Source organism: Maylandia zebra, linkage group LG2, assembly GCF_041146795.1.
Source record: "Maylandia zebra isolate NMK-2024a linkage group LG2, Mzebra_GT3a, whole genome shotgun sequence".
In the NCBI taxonomy this organism is placed as follows: domain Eukaryota; kingdom Metazoa; phylum Chordata; class Actinopteri; order Cichliformes; family Cichlidae; genus Maylandia; species Maylandia zebra.
Genome location: NC_135168.1, coordinates 25,402,543 through 25,427,315, shown reverse-complemented (window position 1 = coordinate 25,427,315; position 24,773 = coordinate 25,402,543). Strand labels below are relative to the sequence as shown.

Here is a 24,773-nt window from a genome sequence, read left to right as displayed (position 1 = left end):
GCAATACCCAAAAAGAAATTTCCTGACACAAGATGTATAAGGTCAAAATGTATGTAAGAGAATCAGAAGATAATGTCTTCTAAACTGCCAAGAATGCAGTCCAACCCTAACTCTACCCCTGTGATTTGCCAGCCACCAGGTGATGTTATGAGGCTATAAAGTGAAAAGATGTTTAGAAAAAGAAGTCATCAAGTATATTGAGTCACAAAGGGAAAATAGAGGTCGCCTTCTTCTGCCACATTGCTACAAATCCTGTCCACCAAGCCCTCAAAGTGCATGGATGTTGATTTTAGGGATAAATCTAGTCGTGACCTCTAAAGAAGCGTTCCTTTATGTCTAAATTTGGTTGAAAATCTTTTCTGCACATTAGAAAGAATTAAATAAAGGCTAAAGTTGGTTCAAAACTTAAAGTCTGAGAGATACGTGCATCACATGTTGGTGTTTCAAAAATACGAGCATGCGTCTCCAAACTAACATCATTAATATATATATTGAGTGAGACAGTCTCAAGCAAATTTTACCATGAAATAGAAAGAATCATTTATATGTAGATATATATATAACAATATTCTATTTTTTAAAGCACCATTAGTACTGGTTTGTACATGATGAGTAGCTGTATGATGATTGCCATCTCAAAGACAAACAAAGGTTGATCAAATGCTGCATTTGTTTGCTCTACAAACACAGAAAATATAGCTAGGTATGATCTAAAAGTCTAAACCATCATGTCTGTAGAAAATTTAACCCAGTTTTCCCCTGCTCTAAAATCTGCCTGGTGTGCAGTACATGGCTAATTTGACTATCCACTATTTCTTTTTCAAGCTTTAATCTACAGAAAACTTCCCCATAGACACAATTCAAGGTTGAAAGAATTGATCCAAGCTTTGTTTTACAATGACAACTTTTCTCATTTCACTTTTCAACCATATTCAGTTCTTCAGCCCTCTGATATCAAGGTTATAATCCTGACTCTTTCAGTCAGGATTATAGTCTGACAGCCTTAGACATGATTAGCCATTTTTCCACTTCAGTACATCTGCAAGACAGCCAGCAAACCCGAACCCAGACCCAGAGCACTAAGAAACACATGTAGATCTTTGGGCTAAATCTGGTCAGACAGTCAAGAAAATAAAAATAAAAAAATGTCTTAGGGGTCACTTGGACATGACTCGCCAACACCTCTGTAAACTCCCTGGACAAGCAAATGATGACTGAGCAGAAGCCGACATTTACTGACATCTGCTGCTTGGTAGGAATGCAGCAAATATCTTTCAGCTGCAGGAGAAAAGGAAAAAAAAGAAAAAAGAAATCTCGTCAATCATTAGAGGGCCCATCACATTTCATTACAGACAGAGTGAGTGCGAGAGGAGGAGGAGGAGCTGCAGGCAGGCTCTATTTTCATTTTCTCTGGCTGTAACCACACACACACACACAAACACACACACACACAGCAGTCGGCACAGCGTAACACCACATCCAAAAATAATCATGCACAGTGGAAACAAAATTCACTCCCAGCTCAGGATCTTGACAAAGTGCTTCAGTGAAAATTTAATTGCGCTGCTTTGCCGCACTGTATTGCTCACCTATAGCATACAATGTTGTCTAGAAGTTGTACAGCTCCAAAGACACATAGCAAAATAATATGGTCTTCCCTGGCAGGAACCAACATATAACTTCACACCCGGTCTCGAGTTCATTTTTTTCCTTTTTTTTCTTTTGAAACGGACAAATAAATCTTCTATTTTACATAAAGATTTCTTTAAAATACAGCACTTTGAAAAAGAAAAAAGGACATTTCCAGTTTGCAGAGAGCATCGTTGCTAAAATAGTTGAGTGCAAAGGCACTTTCTGGGATAAGTATTGTATGATTTCGCCATTTGTCGGGTGTTGAAAAGGTTTTCTTTGATGGTTTTAACACTCACCATTTATCTGTGTAGGCTAAAAAATATATACAGGAATGTCAGTCCTCTTCTACAAAGAATAACTCTTTTTGTCTTTGTCACTGGGAAAATAAAATACAGTTTTTGTACACAGTCCTGCCCATTTTGGATACCTGCTGTCATCAAAGTCTTTTTCTTTTTTTTTTTAGAATTTCCTTTTTCCAAAAATGAAGAAATAATTTATACCTTCCAGAAGAAAAAAATAGACCTGCATAATAATATACTTCTTATATTTCTTTTATACATCTTGGAAAGAAAAAAGAGAGAGAAGAAAAGCAAGAGAGAGAGAAAAAAAGATCATCAGAGGCTTCAGTTCACTTCCAGTCTGTCATGTAGGATTGAACACAGATAGATAAGATAGATATATAGAGAGGGCTATTATTACAGTAACAGCGTGATTATTACGAATGCGGCCGTTGTCACTATCTTACAGTTGGCTCATGGCAGTCTGTTTCTCCAGAACCTCCAGGTAGTCGGGCTCTGCTTTTAGCTTTCCAGGGAGCAGGAGTGGGTGCTCATTTTTAGAAGGGTGTTCGGGCCCAAAGTATTTCCTCGGGGTGCCATACAACACAGTTTTGTTCACCCTGTCCTGGTTGCTGATGTGCCTCCGTGCTGTGGCAGCCTCATAAGGGGGCACGATGCAAGGTCTCTTAGGCAGAGTGCAAAAGTTGTAGGTGAATGGAGGGATGCCTGCCGTTGTGGGGAGTTCTTTGTTGGGCCTTTCCCCTAAGTTCTGATACAACATCTCAGGAGGCTCCGGGGTGACCAAGCCACATGACGTTGGAGATTTATCCATAAAATCCACTGTGCTGATGGTGTAGGCCCCTGGGCTGCGGTGAAGGATGTCATCCTTCTTTGTGTCCAGAGGTCCAAAGCTGAGCTCCTTCAGGTTGCGGTAATAAGCCACCTGTTCACCATCCTTCTGCATGTAAATGGGGTTTTGGCACATGGAGCCCACGGGTGGGGGAATGTAGTTATAAACGTGGCTTTCAGAGCTTTTGTCTTGGGTTGGTTCAGGAGCGTAGGAGCCATACTGCACTTGGAAAGAGTTGAGATCTAAGTTGTTAGCACCTGTGGGGATGTGTTCGACCCCTTTGCGCCGTTTTAGAACAAAAACAAAGAGGCCAGCGCCAAAGCAGACCGACAAGATGAAAACCACAAGGAGCCCAAGTATGAGGACTGAAAGGGGGACCTCGGGGTGTAACTCAGGGGTGTGGAGGCGGGATTCAGTGGGGCTGACTGAGCTGAAAGAAGAAGACGGGGAAGAAGTGGGAGAAGAAGAAGAGGAAGAGGGGGTGGGGGCTTCAGTGTGAGGGCTGCTTAATGTGGGAGCTTTCGTAGGGGGTGCCTGCTGCAGTGGGGGCACCTCGCTGGGCTCAGGGCAGATGGCCTCATTGCGAAGGGAGCGCAGTAGGCGCCCCGCATGCTTCGAGGGGGAATCACAGGTTATTTCATTAACCACCACGCTGGTACTGGACAGCTCCATCCAGTTTTTGAGGGCGACGATGTCACAGGTGCAGTCCCAGGGGTTCTCCTGCAGGTCGATCTGAATGAATGCAGACAGCTGGTCTAGAACACCGCGAACTGGAAGGTAGGAGAAATGATTATTCCGCAGGTTGAGTCTTGTTAGCATGGTGCCCCCGAACACATTGTCAGGGAGGGATCGCAGCAGGTTGTTGTTGAGAAACAGCAGCTGAAGGTTGTGAAGTGAGTTAAATGTTTGTGGTAAAATTTCCTTGATGATGTTATATTCCAAATAGAGATACTGGAGAGACTGCAGACCAGCAAAGAGAGACTGAGAGAGTGATTCAATATAATTCCCATTCAGATATAACCGTCTGAGGTTTGTGAGATTCTCAAAAGCTCCTTCTTGAATCACTGCTATCCTGTTATTCCCTAAATGCAGCAGCTCCAGCGAGCTGTACTCAGTCAGATCAGTTCTGTAAATCATTTGTAAATAGTTACCAGTGAGGTGGAGTTTCTTTGGGTAGGAGGGCTTGGGGTGAAGCTCAGTAATGTTGTGTAACTTCCGCTCTTGGCAATTGATGTTCAGTCCACTCTCTGGATTTTGTGACGTGCAAACGCACACACTGGGACACAGCATGGGCACAGGGGAGCGTGTTTGGTAAACCATTATGGGCCCAAAGACGTGTTTGTCCTTTGAGAGGCGAGGGGTGGGTCTGTAGCGCATTTTGGGAGGGCGAGAAGCTTTTGGGGCTCGGGTGGGGGTGTTAATACCAGGGTGGTAGGTCGGGGCCAGGGCCCCTGGAAAATGAGAGTCGGAGGCAGGGTGAACACGCTCCCCTGCGTTCCTGCGGGGGCACAGATCCTGCTTTATGAGCTGTGTGATGTCTTTGCCGTGCAGCCTGAATGGCGTCTCACACACTATGTCCCCCACAAACACAGAGATGGTGTCCAGCCAGGATTTGAGGGGGATTAGATCACAGGTGCAGTTCCACGGGTTCTCCTCTAGCTGAATCTCCATGATGCCACCTATGTGCTCCAGGACCCCCGCAAAGGGCAGCATCTTCAGTCGGTTACCACGTAAATCCAAATGCGTGAGGAGCACAAAGCGGAAGATATTAGGAGGCAGAGACAACAGCAGGTTGTCGTTGAGGATCAACACTTTGAGCTTGTTCAGTTTACTGAAAGCGCCAGGCTCGATGGCACTGATATAATTATAATCTGCCTGTAAATACTCCAAACTCTCCAATCCTGTAAACGTGTCCTCTTTAATCACCTCCAAGTTATTGTTGTTCAAGTGGAGCCGCTTCAGGAAGCGGAGCCCGTTAAAAGCACCCGGTCGGATCTCCTGCAAGCCATTATTTCCAAGATGCAGCGAGGTGACATTGCCGTAATTGACGAACTCATTTGCGCTGAGCCGTGACAGGAAGTTTCCGTTCAGAAAAAGCTGGGAGATTTTATTGGGAGGCGCCTGAAACTGGCTGACGGTGGTAAATCCTTTATTCTCGCAGTTGATGTTCAGGATGTTCTCTCGCTCTTCGCAGACGCAGCGCGTCTTGCAGATATCTTTGGAGGCTGAAGTTTTGCGGCTCTCCGTTTCGGACGGTGACAGGCTGGTGACCGTGAGGACGCTCAGCAAGAGGACGCCGCTCAGCATTTTTACAGCCAGGAAAGGTCGCTGAAATATAGATCCAGCATTTAAGTTTGCTGCACGAGCCAGGGATGGAAGATATGGGGGTGGGAAAAAAAAGAAAAAAAACTGGGAGTGAGTCCTCACTGTAGGGAGAGAGGGGAGAAAAAAGGAGGTAGAGGCGCTCACACGGACACAAACAGGCGCTCATACAAGCTCAGAGGCGCGCGGGGGGAAAAGGCGCACCGCCGTTATTTGGTATAAAAAATGGGACCGTGACGCACAGGGGATGCGCAAATCTTTCCATTGACCTTCACAATGATTTCCAAAAACTGTTTTAAATCCCTCACAAATGTAATCTATCCTTGACAAGCAAAAGATACAAACCACCGCGAATCGCCGGGATCCTGCTTGTTGGATGAACTTGGCACATTGTCAGAGGCAGAGAAAAAAAAGCCGCTTACTGCAACCCTCTTTTTCCTTCAAGAGAGCTCCGATTTATTCAGCGGTTTCACGCAGATCAGCAGCAGCTGCAGCCAAATATTCACAGGGAGACAGTGGCCGCGAAACGCTGCCTCGTTTCCACTCCACGCAGAAGAGGCGCTCCATTATAGTCCAGGCAGGAAAAAGCACTTAAAAAAAAAGATCCATAAAAATTGCGCAAAGATGCACCATGACGCACTACTGGCCGTCCTTATAACCTTCTTTCTTTTTCTTCGTTTTCCCTTTTAAAGAAAAGAGGAGGGCAAAAGTGAGTTCGCAGAAAGAAAACAGGAGAAAAAGCAGCGCTGTGATTGAAAGAGAAGTACAGGAGAGAAATATTCCCGGAGCTGAGACATAACTACAGCCTGTGCTGTCCTCCTCCTCCGCTCCGCACACTGAGAGCAGCACTGAGCGTCTGCTGCTGCTGCTGCCTGACTGCGTTCGTGTGTGTTTGAGAGAGAGAGGAAGGAACCCATGGGGCCGTTACGTCACCTACACAGTCAACACACACACACACGGGCTGAGAAGGAAACCAGCAGCCCGCAAAACGATACGTCTTTTTTATTGACTCCGACCGCATAGCAAACTTATCTTTTCCCAAAGTGAATGCGAATTCTACTCCTGTCTCTGCAAACAAGGAGAAAATTTTAGCTAGAAATAAGGGATGCTATAAGTTTATCAGTGTGTGTGTGGTTTTAGAAATGGAAGTTGGGGGGGTCTGCTCTCTAAAGCTTAAGATTACTTTTCAAAGTAAGTTCAAACTGGAAGCTGTTACACAATATCACTTAAAAGCCACAATTGTAACAATTTAAAGTGCATTCAGCACATTCTTACCCATACTGCAGAAAATACAAATGCAATGATGGTGTATTGCATTTGTAATACACGGTGTAATACGGTGTACACTTTTTGCACGTTTTGCAGGTGCAAAACGTGCAAAAAGTGTAAATGGAGTAATACAGAAACTGAATTACAGAAATCATTTTGTCTATCGCGAGAAGATTCGTTTGTAGCTTTCTTTTTTGAAGATATGTATATGTTACCCATGACACCACTAGGAGGCAGGAAAGGCCTCTTTACAATCTCCATGTGTCTCATGATTTTCTCACTGTTACTTTTCTTTTGTCGTATGTCGCTTTCATGTTCACACACCCCTTTACTGTACAGAGATGCTATTAATGTCAGGAAGAAGTAAACTCAGATAAAAATTGAAATTATTCAAATTAACAGAGCCCATTAGAGATTAATATAAAACATTTAAAGGAACAATTTTTAATCAGAGTACAGCGTCAAGCAAGTGAAACTTCTGGGATATTGATCTGTTCAGTTATATCATAGAGGGACTATTAATCAGTTTCAGTTGCTTTGGTGTTAATGAAATTAACACCAATTAACATAAAATAAACTTAACGAACAACTGCCAAAACAGGAATGCTTTTACAGGTGGGGACCACTGCCGTTCTTTATTCCCCTTCCTTTCTAACAGTTTTTTTTAAACTCTGGGAGTGCTGAACATGGCCATAGAATGTCCTTAACCCATCAGCAGGACCTTTGTCTGCTCCTTTGTTTCATTTTTATTCATCCTGTTCCTGTTGGCACAGACTTCCCGAGAGCCCTAGGTCTCCCAGTGGGCCCTGTACTCACTGCCTGGCATTGTGGAGTCTGACTGGCATTTGCCATAGAATACCTGAATTGGCAAGTCCACCACTGGAGTCCTGTGCTTTTCATACATGAGAGCAGGTTTACCCTGAGCACATGTGATAGATGTGAAATGTTTTCGAAAAGCCATGGAGAAGGTTATGCTGCCTTTAATATCATGCACCATGTCTGGTTTCGTGGTTGGTCAGGGATGGTCTGGGGAGGCATATCCATGAAGGGATGCACAGACCTCTGTACACTGTTAAAAAAAAACATCTTAAAACAACGGTAATATTCCGGCAACTGGGGCGCCAAAATACGACCGTGAAATAACAGAAAATAACTGTCCCATAAAAATACGGTTATTTCCAGTAATGAAAATACAATTAGTTGCACTAATTTGACATGGGATCTCGCCTTTTTCAAGTGCCGCTAAACATTAAATCGGGAACATGTTAATGTGATTAAACAATGAAACCACCTATAAATAGGAAAAAAAAACATCTTAAAAAAACGGTAATATTCCGGCAGCTGGGGCGCCAAAAATACGACTGTAAAATAACAGAAAATAACTGTCCCATAAAAATACGGTATTTTCAGTAATGAAAACAGAGTTTGTTGCGCTAATTTGACATGGGATTCTGCCTTTTCCAAGTGCTTTTAGACATTAAATTAGGAACATTTTTACGCGATCAAACAATGAAATTACCTATAAACAAGGTCACTGAATGTGGAAATATGAATCATAATACGTAAATGTACAGAATATACAGTTAACAGTTGGTTTACGTAATAATTGATTGCATGCCCTGGGACAGACTGACAGAGACGAGGCTGCCATATCGCACCATCGGCCCCTTTGGCTATCACTAGTAGGCGGTAGGTGAAGAGTCTTGACCATGGACACAACGACGGAGAGTGTCGGAGCCAGGGCGCGAACCGGCAATCTTCTGATCACAAGGCAAAATGCCAACTCATGAGCCACGAACGGCCTAACTAGCAGCGACAATAATACTTATGTGATGTAACACAAGATTATAGGGATCATGTTATATACTTTTCCATAGCATTACATTTGAATTCAACAGTTCAATCTTTCAAATAATGGACAGATATTTGTGAAATCATGATACATTTGTGAATGTATTTTAACAATCTAAATATGCATATGTACAGACAGATACATTTAATAATCATGACAATTATGTTGTATTACATTGATTACATTACAGTGATTTAACGTTAATTTACATTCAAAATGTGAAGTCAAAGTCTATTTACGTAACTTTAATGATATTCTAGAAGAACAGAACATTACTGTGAAATGCACAGTAAAATACCTTCATATTAGGGTTTTTTCCTACGGTCGCAGCCATACCCGCGACCTTGTTGTTAGTTCACATTCATTGGCCGATGCGTAGCGTCATGTTATTTATATTAATTGCAATTCCTACCTCTACATTTCTTTTTCAAATTATGTAATTAGCACAGCGTGTCCGAGCAATGTTTTACATTGTGGCATGCAGAGAAATCTTAACAAAGAAGCTCACAGAGAGAGATTGAGCTTGTTATTTAATCCCAAGCTGGTAGGGGGAGCTCTTTATTAAAACACTTGTGGTGCTACAATATGCCTCAAGGTTCAACAACAGCACAACAGAAGTCACTCATGGTACAGCACTCTCTCTACAAAACAACAACTGTCAGTGACGCTGCACCACGGCGTAAACACAACATTCAAGATAACAGTTAAACGTAACGTAACCATAAACAATAAAACAAGAACATCTAAACAGCAACACATGCCCCAAGGCATGATGGGAGACATTTCTGGATGTATTTTTACGATCTAAATATGCATATGTACAACAAAATATATTTAACAAACAAGTAAATTGTGTTTTATTACATTTACAGTGATGTTATGTTATTTTACATTTGACGTGTCAGATCACAGTCTACTTATGTAAATGTAATGCTATTCCAGAAAAACAGTACACATCTGTAAAATACACAGTAAAATCATTTGACATTACTATTTTTTGGGACAGTGTAGGTAACAGCATCCTGATTGTTAATAGGTATCAGGATGAAATCCTTGGACTCACTGTCAGACCATTGCTGGTGCAGTGAGTTCTGGGTTCTTGCTGACGCGCACCAATTTCGGGATTCATGTGACAAGAGTATTCAGACAATTCCTGGAGGATGTAGGAGTTGATAGCACTAATTGGCACCCATGCTCAACTGACTTAAATCCATCAGAACACCCCTGGGACATTATGTTTCCGTCTATCCAATGTCGCCAGGTTGTACCTCAGACTGTCCAGACTGTGATGCCTTGTTCCAGATCTGGAAGGAAATCTCACCATCTGTTGGCTTATTCGGATCATGCACTGTTGTCAGGCATGCACAGAAGCATGTTGGGGCCATACAAACTACTTAGTTTTATTTCTACATAATGATGTGACATCCTTTTGTTCCTAACACATTACAAAGTCACATCAGTATAGATTCCAGTAGGATTTTTCCCCATTGAGATCTGATGTGTTTTCAAAGTGTTCCTTTAATTATGCTAAACAGTGTAATAGTACATTATATGCACCCATATGTTGCTCTATTCTTTTCATTCATCAAGTAGTTGTGAAGTACAGTAACATAAAACTTGCTTCCCCAAATCCTTCAAGCACTTTCATGTTAGAAAAACTAGCTTATGCCTTTCAGGCTAAAATGGCTTTTCACTGGAGCTTTACGCTCTGACGTACCAGCATTGTACCGTTTGCAGAGTGTACTTATTTGTACTCCTGTGGTTTGTTCCTTAATGGAGATCAGTCTGGAACTTCTGGTGAGAAATCTTTACTTCAGTGTTATGTACTTTCATTTATACAGCGCTTCAGACTACAAGACATATTCTTAGCATACATTCATAGAGCACTTTATTTACTTCACATCTGTGGTTAAAGTAGAATGATCAGTTAAGCTAACATGCATATGTTTGGCACGCACAAGAAGAACATGCAAACTCTACACACAAAGGCCCAGCTGAGATTTTTGCTATCGGGCAACAGTCCACCACTGAGAAAATAATTTGCCTTTTAAAGAAAGATGCAAAATTAGGTACAAGTTATGGATTTTATGCAAATATACTTTTTTAGCAGTAGTCAACCTGAGGTCCAAGCAGCTCGAGCTGATGGCTTTTGATGTCATTGTCTTTGTGTTTTGAAACCAAAGGGTGGATCTGTCTAAGAACCCGACAAACATGTCACCATCATAGAATAGCAATATGTCAGTCACAAGGTAGACTTTGAAGCTATGTCCATCTTTCATATGCAGTTCATCTGAAAGATTGAAAATATTAGGTGGACAGGATAGTTAACAAACCCAGTCAGTTTTTTTTTTTTTTTTTGCTTAAAATTTTCTTTCTTTCACACAAAGAAATTAAATCTTCTTTTGATTTGAACCTAAATAGAGAAGGCCATCTTTAGATGACCTCAGGTTAAAGGTGCATAATTGGTACTCCTGTATAGAACTTGGAGCAACACCATGGCATGACTGATATGCGATTTGTGAAGGGTTATCTAACTCATTCCTGTGAAAGTAGAGTCAGGAAGGGAGTGATGTGGGAGCTGTGGTGAAGCCTGCAGGCAGCATTCTCAGCTGGTGCAGTGGCCTTACTGCAGCCTGCCTGAGGACTGTGACAGCAGGCCAGGCGTGAAGACACAAAGGTGAGGATGATTTTCTCCATGTCTGAGTCTGACAGGACTGGTCCAGCTCTGGTTATGTTCCATGAATTGGAAAAAAAAAAGAGCATCGGCTGTAAAGACAGCTGCTGTAGAAGCGGTAGGCTATTTCACAAGTATATTTTTAAAGTTAATCCTCACTGAGACCCACCTGCAATCTAAATATATCACCTAATAGCATCAGTGAGGAAAATGATGATAGAGAGTGATGCACATAATGATGACTGTGAGCCAGCCTTTTCTTTGTTTATTTTTTTACTGAGAATGATAGCCACCTCACATTTTGGCTATGATTGATGGGGTGAAAGGAGTGCTGGGTAGAAAAGCCTGCAGGTTTCACCATGAGACCAGGTGGGTATATATTGTCAGTGCTTCTCCACAGCACATTTGTCAACTCAATCACAGGCCACTGAAGACAACTGTACCCAAAGCGTGAATGTGTGGGTGTGTTGGAGAGAGAAAACGAAAGCAAAGGGCAAAGCAGGGTAAACTATGGTAACACTAGAGAGCCTGCAGAAATCTTTGTGAATGGGCAAATAATAAACCTAAATAGGAATATTATGGGTCTAATTTCATCAGCATTTCAAATTGTAGAATTAATTTGATGAAATCACTGCAATTAATTTAATCAGGTGAGACTTAAAGAGCAATTAAATTGTTTTTAACCCAGTATGCCCATCAATAAAAAGCTAAACAATATCGAAGCAGTTCTTACATCAGGATGTAATTTCTTCTGCATTAATCGCCACCTTACCATGATGGCGGGGTTTGTGTGCCCTTATGATCCAAGGAGCTGTATTATCAGGGGCAATTTGGACTTGATAGGGTCTCCCTGCTATTTGTCTGACCTGTTTGAGATGTCAGACAGATAGCATTTTGGAAAGCACCCATGAACAGAAAGCAAACAAGGGATAAAGTTATCCTGCTGAGAGGGGGACTCAAGGGGAAAACCAGGCGGCCAGACATTAGTACATGGGCCCCAGCAGCTTGAATTAATAACTTGGGCCCACCACCCAGTGCTATAGGGGTTGGGTGCCAGTAGACACAGACCCTGGTGATCCAATTGCTAACTGTCAAGGTTGCCTTTAGGGTGCGAGTTTGAGAGATCCTGGCTAAATATAGTCGAAATCGCAATGCAGAGCTTGAGATCTGAAACCAATCTTCTGGTGAGGGGCAAAAACTGGAGCTGACCTGGAGGAAAGGCATTGGGTATACTTGTATCCCCTTGCACATTGGTCACAATGAAGCTGAAGGTGAATGAAGTTCAGTAAGGTTGCATGGATGTGATGCACCACCCAAAATGTTGTCAATAGGGGGTCAGGAACCCCACATGTAAAATAGGGGACTCCTCCAGTAGCAACTCAGTAGACAACAATCACTTTATTAAATAGTGGTTGTGAAAAAAAGCATTCATATTTGTGTGCTCTCCATAAAAAAAAGAGAAACAATAGTTAGCACTGGACATTGGGATGACTGGTTCCATAAATCATCTTCTGAACATTTACCCAGGAGTCTAGGGCTGATGCACGGTGTGGAACTTTGGAGTTTTTTTGAGTTTTATTTTCAGTTGGTGTGTGGTTAGTTATATACGGTGGCTGGGAAGTGCAAATCGCAACAAATTAAAAAAACCCCACAACAAATAACAAAACCCCACAACCAATTACAAAAAGCCCACAACAAAATACAAAAAGCCCACAACAAAATACAAAAAGCCCACAACCAATTACAAAAAGCCCACAACAAAATACAAAAAGCCCACAACCAATTACAAAAAGCCCACAACAAAATACAAAAACCCCACAACAAAATACAAAAACCCCACAACAAAATACAAAAAGCCCACAACCAATTACAAAACCCCCACAACAAAATACAAAAAGCCCACAACCAATTACAAAAACCCCACAACAAAATACAAAAACCCCACAACAAATTACAAAACCCCCACAACAAAATACAAAAACCCCACAACAAATTAAAAATCCTTGACGGAAAGGGATTGTCTGAAATCCTGGAAGTGACACAACGATTAGCCTAATAGGGCTTTGGAGTGTGATGTCACGGGGGTGGGCGTGGAAAGGATTTTGGCCCGATCCACCATTTTGGGGGTCTAAGTTAAAAAGGAGCGAAAGCATAGTCATAGTTCGTTCTTGCTGTGTGGTCCGCTGCAATGTTCGATCGCACGACCGGCAAGAGAATAAGCTTGAAAAGGGTTTGTCTTTTCATTCTTTCCCAACCTGGAAGCGACATGAGGCAGCTCGTGTATCGATGTTACCAAATGAAGGCGTCTAGCCTGGATAACAGCTGTGAGACGAGCTGATATCCTGTTCTCTTCCATCTCCAAATATCTGTTGGTGCTCCAGACATTTTCATTCCGGTAAGTTCTAAATATGTTCATATCACTCTTTATAGCCTATTAGTTTTATTTTCGATGCACTCTGAGGTCATAGCAAATTAGAAAAAAACATCCTACTGAGTGATTTTGCAGAACTACCTTCTATTTATAGACTTGCTAATTATTTGGCATTATTGCTGGCAAACCAGCCTATGACAAGGATGACATCGTGACTGGGTTCCAGCGCTACACAAGGGACCTGCTTCAAACATACCACCATGCCAATCAGATTACTTCTTCCATGTGAGGGTGAAGAGGTGACCCTTCTGGATAAGATGGTGAAGGTTTGCTGCCGTTTTGGTGAACAGTGTGATAATAAAACCAGGGAAAAATGAAACCTGCTCCTGTTAAATATTCTTAAGTCTTGTGCTGTATAAATAGCGGTAATTTTTCAAAAGATAAATTGAAGTAATTGATAGTAAATAAAGTAACGTTAGTAGTGGGTGATATCGTGTAAATGCTGTCATGATTTTGTGTAAACATTTTGTCTATAAAGTGGTTTTAATAAAAAAATTAAAAAAGAGCAAAAATTAGTTTGTTTCTTTATTCAACTTTTGAACAGTGGTACTCAGTCAGTACATATTCAGTAAATGCAAATTATTTACATGGCAGTGCACTTCAGGCATAAATCTAGACCCCTAGATAAAACATTATGGGTCATTCCCACAACCCACAGCTTTACTGTGCTCCAGCAAAGATTCCAATAGCAGTGACAACTCCTCCACATTAGCAGCTGGGATTTTTCGTTTTTGGGGACGGCTCCTTTTACCTTTCAATACGGATGGTCTGTTTATGTTTTGATCCAGAGCCGTTTTTGGGCAGTTGAAGAGGAGAAGTCTATCTTATGGCCAACCTCTGGCTGTAGCTTGGTCATATTACCCAGCAAAACCCAGTATGCATCTGTAACAGTCCTTGTGCCACAGATCTGCACTGTTGCTTCTACATTAAACAGAAGAGCAGCGACATGGGTGCAGGTCTCTGCGACTCCGGCCATACAGGTGCAGTGGGCGGCTTCAACCTTCCCTGTGATGCTCACAATGACCCATGGCTGCAATGCTGCTTCATTCAGTCTTTGAGAGTGCAGTACCTGAAACATACAAAGTTAATTTAAAGACAAGGACTCTAATGAGCCAAGGCCGACATAAATGTGTTTTATCTACTTTCAAATCCATTTTATCATAAATGTAACAAAGTATTTAGAAAGTTAGCACATACATGTAATTTTTCATTTTTTTATGTATCCATCTATAGAACGCTGCATGTTATATTCCAAATCTGCCTGTTCTCTTTCAGAAACCTGCCTTCAGAAAATGAACCTAAAGTATGTAATGCAAGGATGTGATCACTTTCAAGATGGAGAAAGCATAAAGTTTGACTTTAGGTGACAATTATGGACACGTAATATGATAAGGAGATTCTGCAGGTCATTAATCAATGTATTATAGTAAAAAAAAATTTTTTTGTGACACAGAACACAAACATGGAAGCAAGATATATAATTTTAATCACGATTACGATCTGGGCTTTCAACGATCATTAAAAATGACTGAGCCAATTATTAGCCCCTCCCTCATTTATCCGCGACACCTTAAAGGCCGGTCCGTGAAAATATTGTCGGGCATAAACCGGTCCGTGGCGCAAAAAAGGTTGGAGACTGCTGATTAAGAGGACCCGAGGGAAGCTCGGAAAGCTAAGCAGAAGTTATTTGGAGAGGAGAGTGACTGCTGTTGGTTGAAAAGAGAGGTAAAAAAAAAAAAAAACTTCAGTGGTGTTGCACACTATTTTATATTATTTTTTAAAGTCATTGTTAACCCTTTAAATCCGGTCAGAGCAGCATGCTCCGTTTTGTGTAACTATTTTTAAATCCCTGTAGAACCTGAACCACGTAAGCTAGCGCAATAATTTGTTTTGCATATGAAACCGGAGGAGTTGTACTTACATCTTATGCCGCCAGCTTGTCCTCGGTCACGGTTTCCTTCCACATATAGCTTTGCAAAAATTGCATAAAAAGCGCTTGCAGGAACAAAAACATAATATTCCAGAAACACGCTTTGCCGATCCGATCAGCTGTTCGTAACACTTCCCACAGTGAAACAGATGTCAGCGCGAACTGTCGCATGTCCGCCATTTCCTGGCCGAAACCGGAAGTGACATCATTTTCACGGAAATGTAGTTTTTTACTTGTAGGCCTTAAAAACCTCTACTGGTCATGTTTGACTTTTCTGAATAGTTTCTGGGATGCTTAGAACTCAAATTGCACTGCTGGAAATAGTTTATTTTGATGCACCTGCTGTTTTCTTTGCAAATTTGCATCATAGGATTGTTTTTTTGTTTTTCCTGCAGTATATAAAAATTGGTGTATCTCCAAAATAAAACCATGAAGACACTCAAAATAAATTTCCTGTTGTTGTAAACTATTTTTTGCAACTTTTTTGTATTTAAAGTTTTGAGGGATAAACTTCTTAAATTTCTCCAAGTAGAAATATATGTAAAAAAACAAAACAAAAATGATATAAATTCTTTTGTAGTTTATTGCACTTTTTGCAATTAATGTAGTTACTATGGACTTAATGCATACATATTATTAAAATATGGGCTATAACAGTTATTTAGCAACTTGAAATGCTCCCACAAATGGCACTACAACATGTAAAAAAATAATATAAGCTCTGGCGGACTTGGTTCTATAGTAGGTCTTAAAGGGTTAAATAAATATCGTCAAATAATCGCGATCTCAATTTCAGTGAAAATAATCGTGATCGAGCAGCCCTATTATACAGTATAAATAAAATGTTCACGTTGTCTTCCCAACAGTTTCACTAACATCTGCACGGGATGCACACGAAGCACTCATGTGTTCTCAATGTCTTCTCTAGCCTACAGATCCACAGAGGATGCCATCGCCCAAGTCAAACACACCACTCTCAGCCACGTGGACAAGAAACAGGGTAACTATGTGCGAATGCTGTTTGTTGATTACAGTTCAGCGTTTAACACAATAGTGCCCTGCAGACTGTTCACAAAGCTCAGGGATCTGGGACTTAACAGCCGTCTGTGTGCATGGGTGTTGGACTTCCTCATTGGCAGAACTCAGGTGGTGAGGGTGGGCAGGTGCTTCTCCAACAGCATCACCATCAACACAGGAGCACCTCAGGGATGTGTCCTCTCGCCACTGCTCTACTCCCTCTACACTTCAGACTGTGTGGCCACCCATGGCTCCAACACCATTGTGAAGTGTGCTGACGACACAGTGGTGTTGGGTGCCATCTCCAACAACGATGAGGCGGCCTACATGGATGAAGTGAAGAATCTGGCATCATGGTGTCAGGACAACCATCTCCAGCTGAATGTCAGCAAGACCAAGGAGCTGGTGGTGGACTTCAGAAGGAGTCAGCACAGAGACTACAAGCCCATTATCATCAATGGAGCTCCAGTGGAGAGGGTGCAGTGCTTCAAGTATCTTGGTGTTCACATGTCCTCAGACCTGACATGGGCTGCCCACATTCAGGCCCAGACCAAAAAGGCTAGGCAGTGCCTGTATCACCTACGACAACTGAGGAAGTTCAGGGTCTCGCCAAAGATCCTCAGGATTTTCTATACAGGCGCTGTGGAGAGCATCCTCACACAGAACATGACATCGTGGTTTGGGAGACACTAAACCAAGGAACAATGTACATTTCAAATTCCTTTAATTTTAAATATGTTTATATTGTCCATCCTGTAAAATAGTCAAATGTCTATTCTTATTAATGTACAGAATTCACCTGCTTGCTGCTACTACTGCACATTCACCCAATGTGTGTGTGTGTGTGTGTGTGTATATATATATATATATATATATATATATATATATATATATATATATATATATATATAATGTTCTTCCAGCTTTGTCCAGCCACTGGTAGGATTTCTGGATATCAGCCACCTCCTCTATCTGCCGGTGGTACATACCGTGCAGGGCTCTGTCCTTCCATGATGGTTCCTCGTCTCCCTCCTCTTTCTTGGGTTTCTGCTGCCTGAGGTATTCACTGAGCACTCGGTCAGTTGGGGCCATCTTCCCAATGTATTCTTGGATGTTCGTTGTCTCATCCTGGACTGTGGTGCTGACACTCACCAGTCCCCGGCCCCCTTCCTCTTAGCGTACAGCCTCAGGGTGCTGGACTTGGGGTGAAACCCTCCATGCATGGTAAGGAGCTTTCTTGTCTTTATGTCAGTGGCTTCTATCTCCTCCTTTGGCCAGCCTATTACCCCAGCAGGGTACCTGATCACGGGCAGGGCGTACGTGTTGATGGCCCGGATCTTGTTCTTACCATTCAGCTGACTCCTCAGGACTTGCCTGACCCTCTGCAGGTACTTGGTGGTTGCAGCTTTTCTAGCGGCCTCTTCATGGTTCCCATTCGCCTGCGGGATCCCCAAGTACTTGTAACTGTCCTCTATGTCTGCAATGTTGCCTTCTGGTAGTTCAATCCCCTCAGTTCTGACTACCTTCCCTCTCTTTGATACCATCCGACTACACTTCTCCAGTCCGAACGACATTCCAATGTCATTGCTGTATAGCCTGGTAGTGTGGATCAGTGAATCGATGTCTCGTTCACTCTTGGCATACAGCTTGATGTCATCCATGTACAGGAGGTGGCTGACAACTGCTCCGTTCCGTAGTCGGTATCCGTAGCCAGTCTTGTTAATGATCTCACTGAGGGGGTTCAGGCCTATGCAGAACAGCAGTGGGGACAGAGCATCTCCTTGGTAGATCCCGCACTTGATGGTGACTTGTGCTATGGGCTTGGAGTTGGCCTCTAGTGTTGTACGCCACATCCCCATTGAGTTCCTGATGAAGGCTCTTAGGGTCCCATTGATCTTGTACAATTCTAGGCATTCCAGTATCCAGCTGTGGGGCATTGAGTCATAGGCCTTCTTGTAATCAATCCAGGCAGTGCACAGGTTGGTCAGTCTGGTCTTGCAGTCTCGGCTGACTGTTCTGTCTACCAGTAGCTGGTGTTTTGCGCCTCTGGTATTCTTGCCAATTCCTTTCTGTGTCCCGCTCATGTATTGACCCATGTGCCTGTTCATCTTAGCCGATATGATGCCTGACAGGAGCTTCCATGTAGTACTGAGGCAGGTTATTGGTCGGTAGTTGGAGGGGACCGGTCCCTTCTTGGGGTCCTTGGGGATCAGGACCGTCCGGCCTTCAGTTAGCCATTCCGGGTGTCTCTCGTTAACTAGCAGCTGGTTCATTTGTGCTGCCAGACGCTCGTGGAGTGCAGTTAGCTTCTTCAGCCAGTAGGCGTGAACCATGTCGGGCCCTGGTGCTGTCCAACTCTTCATACTGGAGACCCTTTCTTGGATATCTGCCACTGTGATGGTTACTTGACCCTGTTCAGGGAGGTCGCTGTGGTCTGCCCTCAGATCCTCTAGCCACTGAGCATTGCCGTTATGGGTTGCATCCTTCTCCCATATGCTCTTCCAGTATTGCTCCGTCTCCAGCCTTGGTGGTGCTGTTCTCTTATTGTTCCCTTGCCACTGAGAGTACACCTTTGCTGGTTCTGTGGAGAACAGCTGGTTTATTCTCCTGCCTTCTATCTCTCTGGTGTACCTCCTCAAGCGGCTGGCCAAGGCTGTGAGTCTTTGCTTGGCAGTTTCCAAGGCCTCAGGTATGGACAGCTTGCTGTATTTCTTAGGCACCTTATTCGTCGCACCTTTCTGCAACTCCGTTAGTTGGCTAACCTCCCTCCGTGCTACTTTGATCTTGCCCTCTAGCCTCCTCAAAGACAAAGCTGGACTGAAAGACAGCACAGAGGCACTAATCATGGCAGCACAAGAACAAACTCTGAGCACAAGATCCATAGAGGCTGGGGTCTATCACACCAGGCAAGACCCCAGGTGCAGGCTGTGTAAAGATGCCCCAGAGACAATCCAGCACATAACAGCAGGGTGCAAGATGCTAGCAGGCAAGGCATACATGGAACGCCATAACCAAGTGGCCGGCATAGTGTACAGGAACATCTGTGCGGAGTATAACCTGGAAGTCCCGAGGTCAAAATGGGAGATGCCCCCAAGGGTGGTGGAGAATGACCGAGCTAAGATCCTGTGGGACTTCCAGATACAGACGGACAAAATGGTGGTGGCTAACCAACCGGACATAGTGGTGGTAGACAAACAGAAGAAGACGGCCATAGTGATCGATGTAGCGGTTCCGAATGACAGCAATATCAGGAAGAAGGAACACGAGAAGCTGGAGAAATACCAAGGGCTCAGAGAAGAGCTCGAGAGGATGTGGAGGGTGAAGGTAACGGTGGTCCCCGTGGTAATCGGAGCACTAGGTGCGGTGACTCCCAAGATAGGCGAGTGGCTCCAGCAGATCCCGGGAACAACATCGGAGAGCTCTGTCCAGAAGAGCGCAGTCCTGGGAACAGCTAAGATACTGCGCAGGACCCTCAAGCTCCCAGGCCTCTGGTAGAGGACCCGAGCTTGAAGGATAAACCGCCCGCAGGGGCGTGCTGGGTGTTTTTTTTTTTTTTTTAATGTTCTTCCTCTACAGCCCCCCCCCATTTTTGCACATGTCGAGGAGCGTGTCAGGCTACATTTCACTGTATGTTATACTTGTATAACTATGCATGTGACAAATAAAGAACCTTGAACCTTGAACCTTGATAATTGGCGTATGTTTTGTGTCAGTGAAATAAAAGACGGATTTAATGCGACATGACCGTTCAAACAGCAGTCGCTTTCTAAAACATCAGGTATGTATCGGATTAAGTACCACATACGAAAGTGACCCAGATCGGATTTGAAAATATCGGATTTGTGCTGTTTTTACACCGTCATACCATGATTGGATATGGGTCGCATACGGTCAAAAAAGTCGGATTTGATGCGCTTTCGCGTGCAGTGTGAACGTAGCCAGAGCCTCCACATGTTCTCACTCTAATTTGCACCTCATGAATGAATTTATGATTGCACTAATTTGAATGTTCGGGAGAAAATCAAACGCATTTTACTCACAGTACCCTACAAACGTCACTGCTGTTTAGTTTTCTGTCTTCATTTATGTTGGAAGTGATAGCAGAGCTGTAGGTTTGAATTTGTTTCCAAAATCCCTCATTTAGATGGAAGCTAGCGAGCTAACTTCCTGCTTTCTAACTCTATTAAATGTCATGTATTCCGTTTCGTTTTCATGGTTGCCTGAATGATAAACTCAATTGTTACACATGGTAGAGCAGAACGCTGATCATTTTATTACAGATGAAAGACTTTAGATAGTTTTTTCAACTCTCAGTGATGCCACAGTGATCCTGTGATTTATGGACGTGCAGCGGAATTTGAGCCCAGACACGGCTAGTGACGTCAGACTTAAAGACCGGATAAAGATTGATATGAACATATCTATAACTTACGGGAATGAAAATGTCTGGAGCACACCAACAGATATTTGGAGATGGAAGAGAACTGGATATCAGCTCGTCTCACAGCTGCTATCCAGACTAGACGCATTCTTTTGGTAACATCCGATACATGAGCTTCCTCATGTTGCTTCCAGGTGGGGAAAGAATGAAAAGATAAACCCTTTTTAACCTTATTCCCTTGCCGGTCGTGCGATCTAACTTTACAACCGACCGCACAGCAAGTACGAACCATAGCTGGTGTTATCAGTGTACTTTCCCTCTTTCGCTAGCGCTTTGTTCGGCCCAGAAACATGGTGCCTCAACCAAAAATCCTGGCCACGCCCCCTCTCGTGACATCACACTCCAAAGCCCTATTAGGCTAATCGTTGTGTCACTTCCAGTATTTCAGACAATCCCTTTCCTTCAAGGATTTTTAATTTGTTGTGGGGTTTTTGTATTTTGTTGTGGGGTTTTTGTAATTTGTTGTGGGGTTTTTGTAATTTGTTGTGGGGGTTTTGTATTTTGTTGTGGGGTCTTTGTATTTTGTTGTGTTTTTTTTGTAATTTGTTGTGGGCTTTTTGTATTTTGTTGTGGGGTTTTTGTAATTTGTTGCGGTTTTTTAATTTGTTGCGATTTGCACTGCCCAGCCACCGTAGTTATAGGCACTTTATTACTATACTTATAAAAGGATCATGTTATTTTTTTGTAATACTACATAAATTTATTTAAAAAACTGCAAAACACACCTACACCTATGCGGGTTACTTATTGCCCATTATCAATTAGGACCCTACTGGTAGGGTCACTTTTCATAATCTGAAGCATACTTGATTGATGTCATCTGACAATACCCATTTAATGGACTATTAACAAAGCAACTGTCTGATTGAGGAATGACAGCTGTCAGCATCTCAAGATAGCTGCTTTAAAGCTGAGACTGTCAAAACTGAGGGGTAGGCAGACTATAATTAAAGGATTATCCTGTATACAGTGACCATTTCCAACTGAACCCTAATATTAAATGTTCTATACCACACTGTAATTGGAAGGGAACGCTTTCCAGGATTCTTTCAATCAGTGGTGTTTTATCAGGCTGAATTGCCACTTCTGAAACATTTAGATTCATCTGATCATACTCAACAGACTGCAAGCTTTGTAACGTTCTAAGGCACATTGCAGTCATGGTTCCAGACATATATCTAAGATGGTCTAATCTGCTTTGCTTGCATGTATGTGGGTGGTCAAAAGGATATTAAAATGACCCTTTGCACTTGTAAGGAGAACCAGTGTTCATCGACCTGCAGTTCTGGATGTTTAGGCTATTCCTTCTGTTCCAATCTTTTTGTCACTTCTACTTTCCCATGATGCCACTCATTCTGCCATCATCATTTTGATTCAGTTCTCTTCTTGGCCACCTTATCTGATACTCTCTGATACTAGTTCCTCAATACTTAATGCTTTTTTGGCTTTCTCCCCTTTAGTATCTAATTCTTATAACCTTTCCAGGACCATTTCATCCACATAAAGTCTTTTCACAGTCTTTGTTTACCATCTACTCCAGAATGGTCCAATCTCTGACCATTATTGGGGAAACTAACAAATGAAATAATATATTACTTAAGCTCTATAACACTACATATTTATCAGTCTCTCTTTATTGAAATAACATTTACACTCATTTCAGAGAAAATAAAGTACCTCCATAATGGTAATAAATAAACAACCTCACAATGCCTGTCTGTCTATTTTTCTGCAACTACTGTGCAGCAATAGTTTCATTTTAGTTTTCTCAACCAGGCAGTGTGTTGTACTTTAAATTCATAAAATCTGAGCACAGGTTAAGTGAATGCACTCGTATTTCTCTCCATACCTGGCAAAAACAGATTTCTGGTCACTGAGATACTCAAACCAGAGCTAATTCACGGTCTGTATAGCTGCTGTTCCAAATAGATTGCGTAGATGAACATGAACAGTTTGTGTTGCTGCCAGGCCTTAAGATTAATGCAGATTATGTGCAACAGGGCTACAAAAATACCTAAATCGTCATTGCCTTAGTCTAGGTAGAGAGTTTTCATGTTTTTGCTGTTTGCTTATGAGTAAACATACCTACAGGGAGTGCAGAATTATTAGGCAAGTTGTATTTTTGAGGAATAATTTTATTATTGAACAACAACCATGTTCTCAATGAACCCAAAAAACTCATTAATATCAAAGCTGAATGTTTTTGGAAGTAGTTTTTAGTTTGTTTTTAGTTTTAGCTATTTTAGGGGGATATCTCTGTGTGAAGGTGACTATTACTGTGCATAATTATTAGGCAACTTAACAAGAAACAAATATATACCCATTTCAATTATTTATTTTTACCAGTGACACCAATATAACATCTCCACATTCACAAATATATATTTCTGACATTCAAAAGCAAAACAAAAACAAATCAGCGACCAATATAGCCACCTTTCTTTGCAAGGACACTCAAAAGCCTGCCATCCATGGATTCTGTTAGTGTTTTGATCTGTTCACCATCAACATTGCGTGCAGCAGCAACCACAGCCTCCCAGACACTGTTCAGAGAGGTGTACTATTTTCCCTCCTTGTAAATCTCACATTTGATGATGGACCACAGGTTCTCAATGGGGTTCAGATCAGGTGAACAAGGTGGCCATGTCTTTAGTTTTTCTTCTTTTATACCCTTTCTTGCCAGCCACGCTGTGGAGTACTTGGACGCATGTGATGGAGCATTGTCCTGCATGAAAATCATGTTTTTCTTGAAGGATGCAGACTTCTTCCTGTACCATTGCTTGAAGGTGTCTTCCAGAAACTGGCAGTAGGACTGGGAGTTGAGCTTGACTCCATCCTCAACCCGAAAAGGCCCCACAAGCTCATCTTTGATGATACCAGCCCAAACCAGTACTCCACCTCCACCTTGCTGGCTTCTGAGTCGGACTGGAGCTCTCTGCCCTTTACCAATCCAGCCACGGGCCCATCCATCTGGCCCATCAAGACTCACACTCATTTCATCAGTCCATAAAACCTTAGAAAAGCCAGTCTTGAGATATTTCTTGGCCCAGTCTTGACGTTTCAGCTTGTGTGTCTTGTTCAGTGGTGGTCTGAACGCTTGACTTTTCTCAGTTCATTGGCAGTTATTTGGTGCCTTGGTTTTTCCACATGCTTCTTGCGACCCTGTTGACTATTTTGAATGAAACGCTTGATTGTTCGATGATCACGCTTCAGAAACTTTGCAATTTTGAGACTGCTGCATCCCTCTGCAAGATATCTCACTATTTTTGACTTTTCTGAGCCTGTCAAGTCCTTCTTTTGACCCATTTTGCCAAAGGAAAGAACGTTGCCTAATAATTATGCACACCTGATATAGGGTGTTGATGTCATTAGACCACACCCCTTCTCATTACAGAGATGCACATCACCTAATATGCTTAATTGGTAGTAGGCTTTCGAGCCTATAAAGCTATAAAGTAAGACAACATGCAACTAACGTCTAAAGCGTTAAGAACGTTGTCCAATTGAAATAGTTACACATTCTTGACTTTAGTTGGGAAATTTTAGTTTTGATGGACCGCTGATGCAGAATATTGGTAATAAATAAATAGGGGTAAATAAATAGGGGTAAATAAATAAATGGGGTCAACTTAAAAAATCAATTTTCCAATTAAAATGGATTTTAGCTTGAATAAAGCGATATCGATTCATTATATCCTGATACAATATATTTTGCCCGAAAAGTCAGAGTGTCAGGTTAAAGCTCACAAAGCTATTTCAACAACCACCAAACAGTTAAAACAGTAAATGAGAGCAGGTAAATGGATTCTGCGCAAAGATGTAAACACAAAGCGCAAATCGTTCACTCGTCGGCACGTACATGGACAGGTTTGCCATTTTGCTTCCACCACGATAAAATCACACTTCCTGCGCAGCTCTCACTCTCAGTGTACTTCAAGAAGAGTTTCCCATCTCTTTTTAATGACCTCCGATGAGAAAGTCTCATTCTTCAAGAAATTTTAAACTTTTTAAATGACGCCAAATTGCAAAACACCGTGTCTCTAATCAAACCTCTGTAACTTTGCTCTGCTTCACTTC

The 24,773-nt window shown here is 42.3% G+C and overlaps 1 protein-coding gene and 1 long non-coding RNA gene across 7 annotated transcripts in view; one reads left to right on the top strand and one right to left on the bottom strand.

The window, feature by feature from the left end:
• Positions 1-24,773, top strand: part of LOC112436393 (uncharacterized) — a 305,941-nt gene that overhangs the window by 20,475 nt on the left and 260,693 nt on the right. The gene's annotated exons all lie outside the window — the stretch shown is intronic.
• On the bottom strand, positions 217-5,944 carry slitrk2 (SLIT and NTRK-like family, member 2). Its single transcript, XM_004552088.5, has one exon. The coding sequence runs from the start codon at positions 5,065-5,067 to the stop codon at positions 2,374-2,376; it is 2,694 nt and encodes an 897-aa protein (XP_004552145.1). The 5' UTR covers positions 5,068-5,944; the 3' UTR covers positions 217-2,373.

Excerpts from the sequence above, each read along its gene's own strand:
- slitrk2 (XM_004552088.5), bottom strand. The coding sequence starts at position 5,067 with ATGCTGAGCGGCGTCCTCTTGCTGAGCGTCCTCACGGTCACCAGCCTG.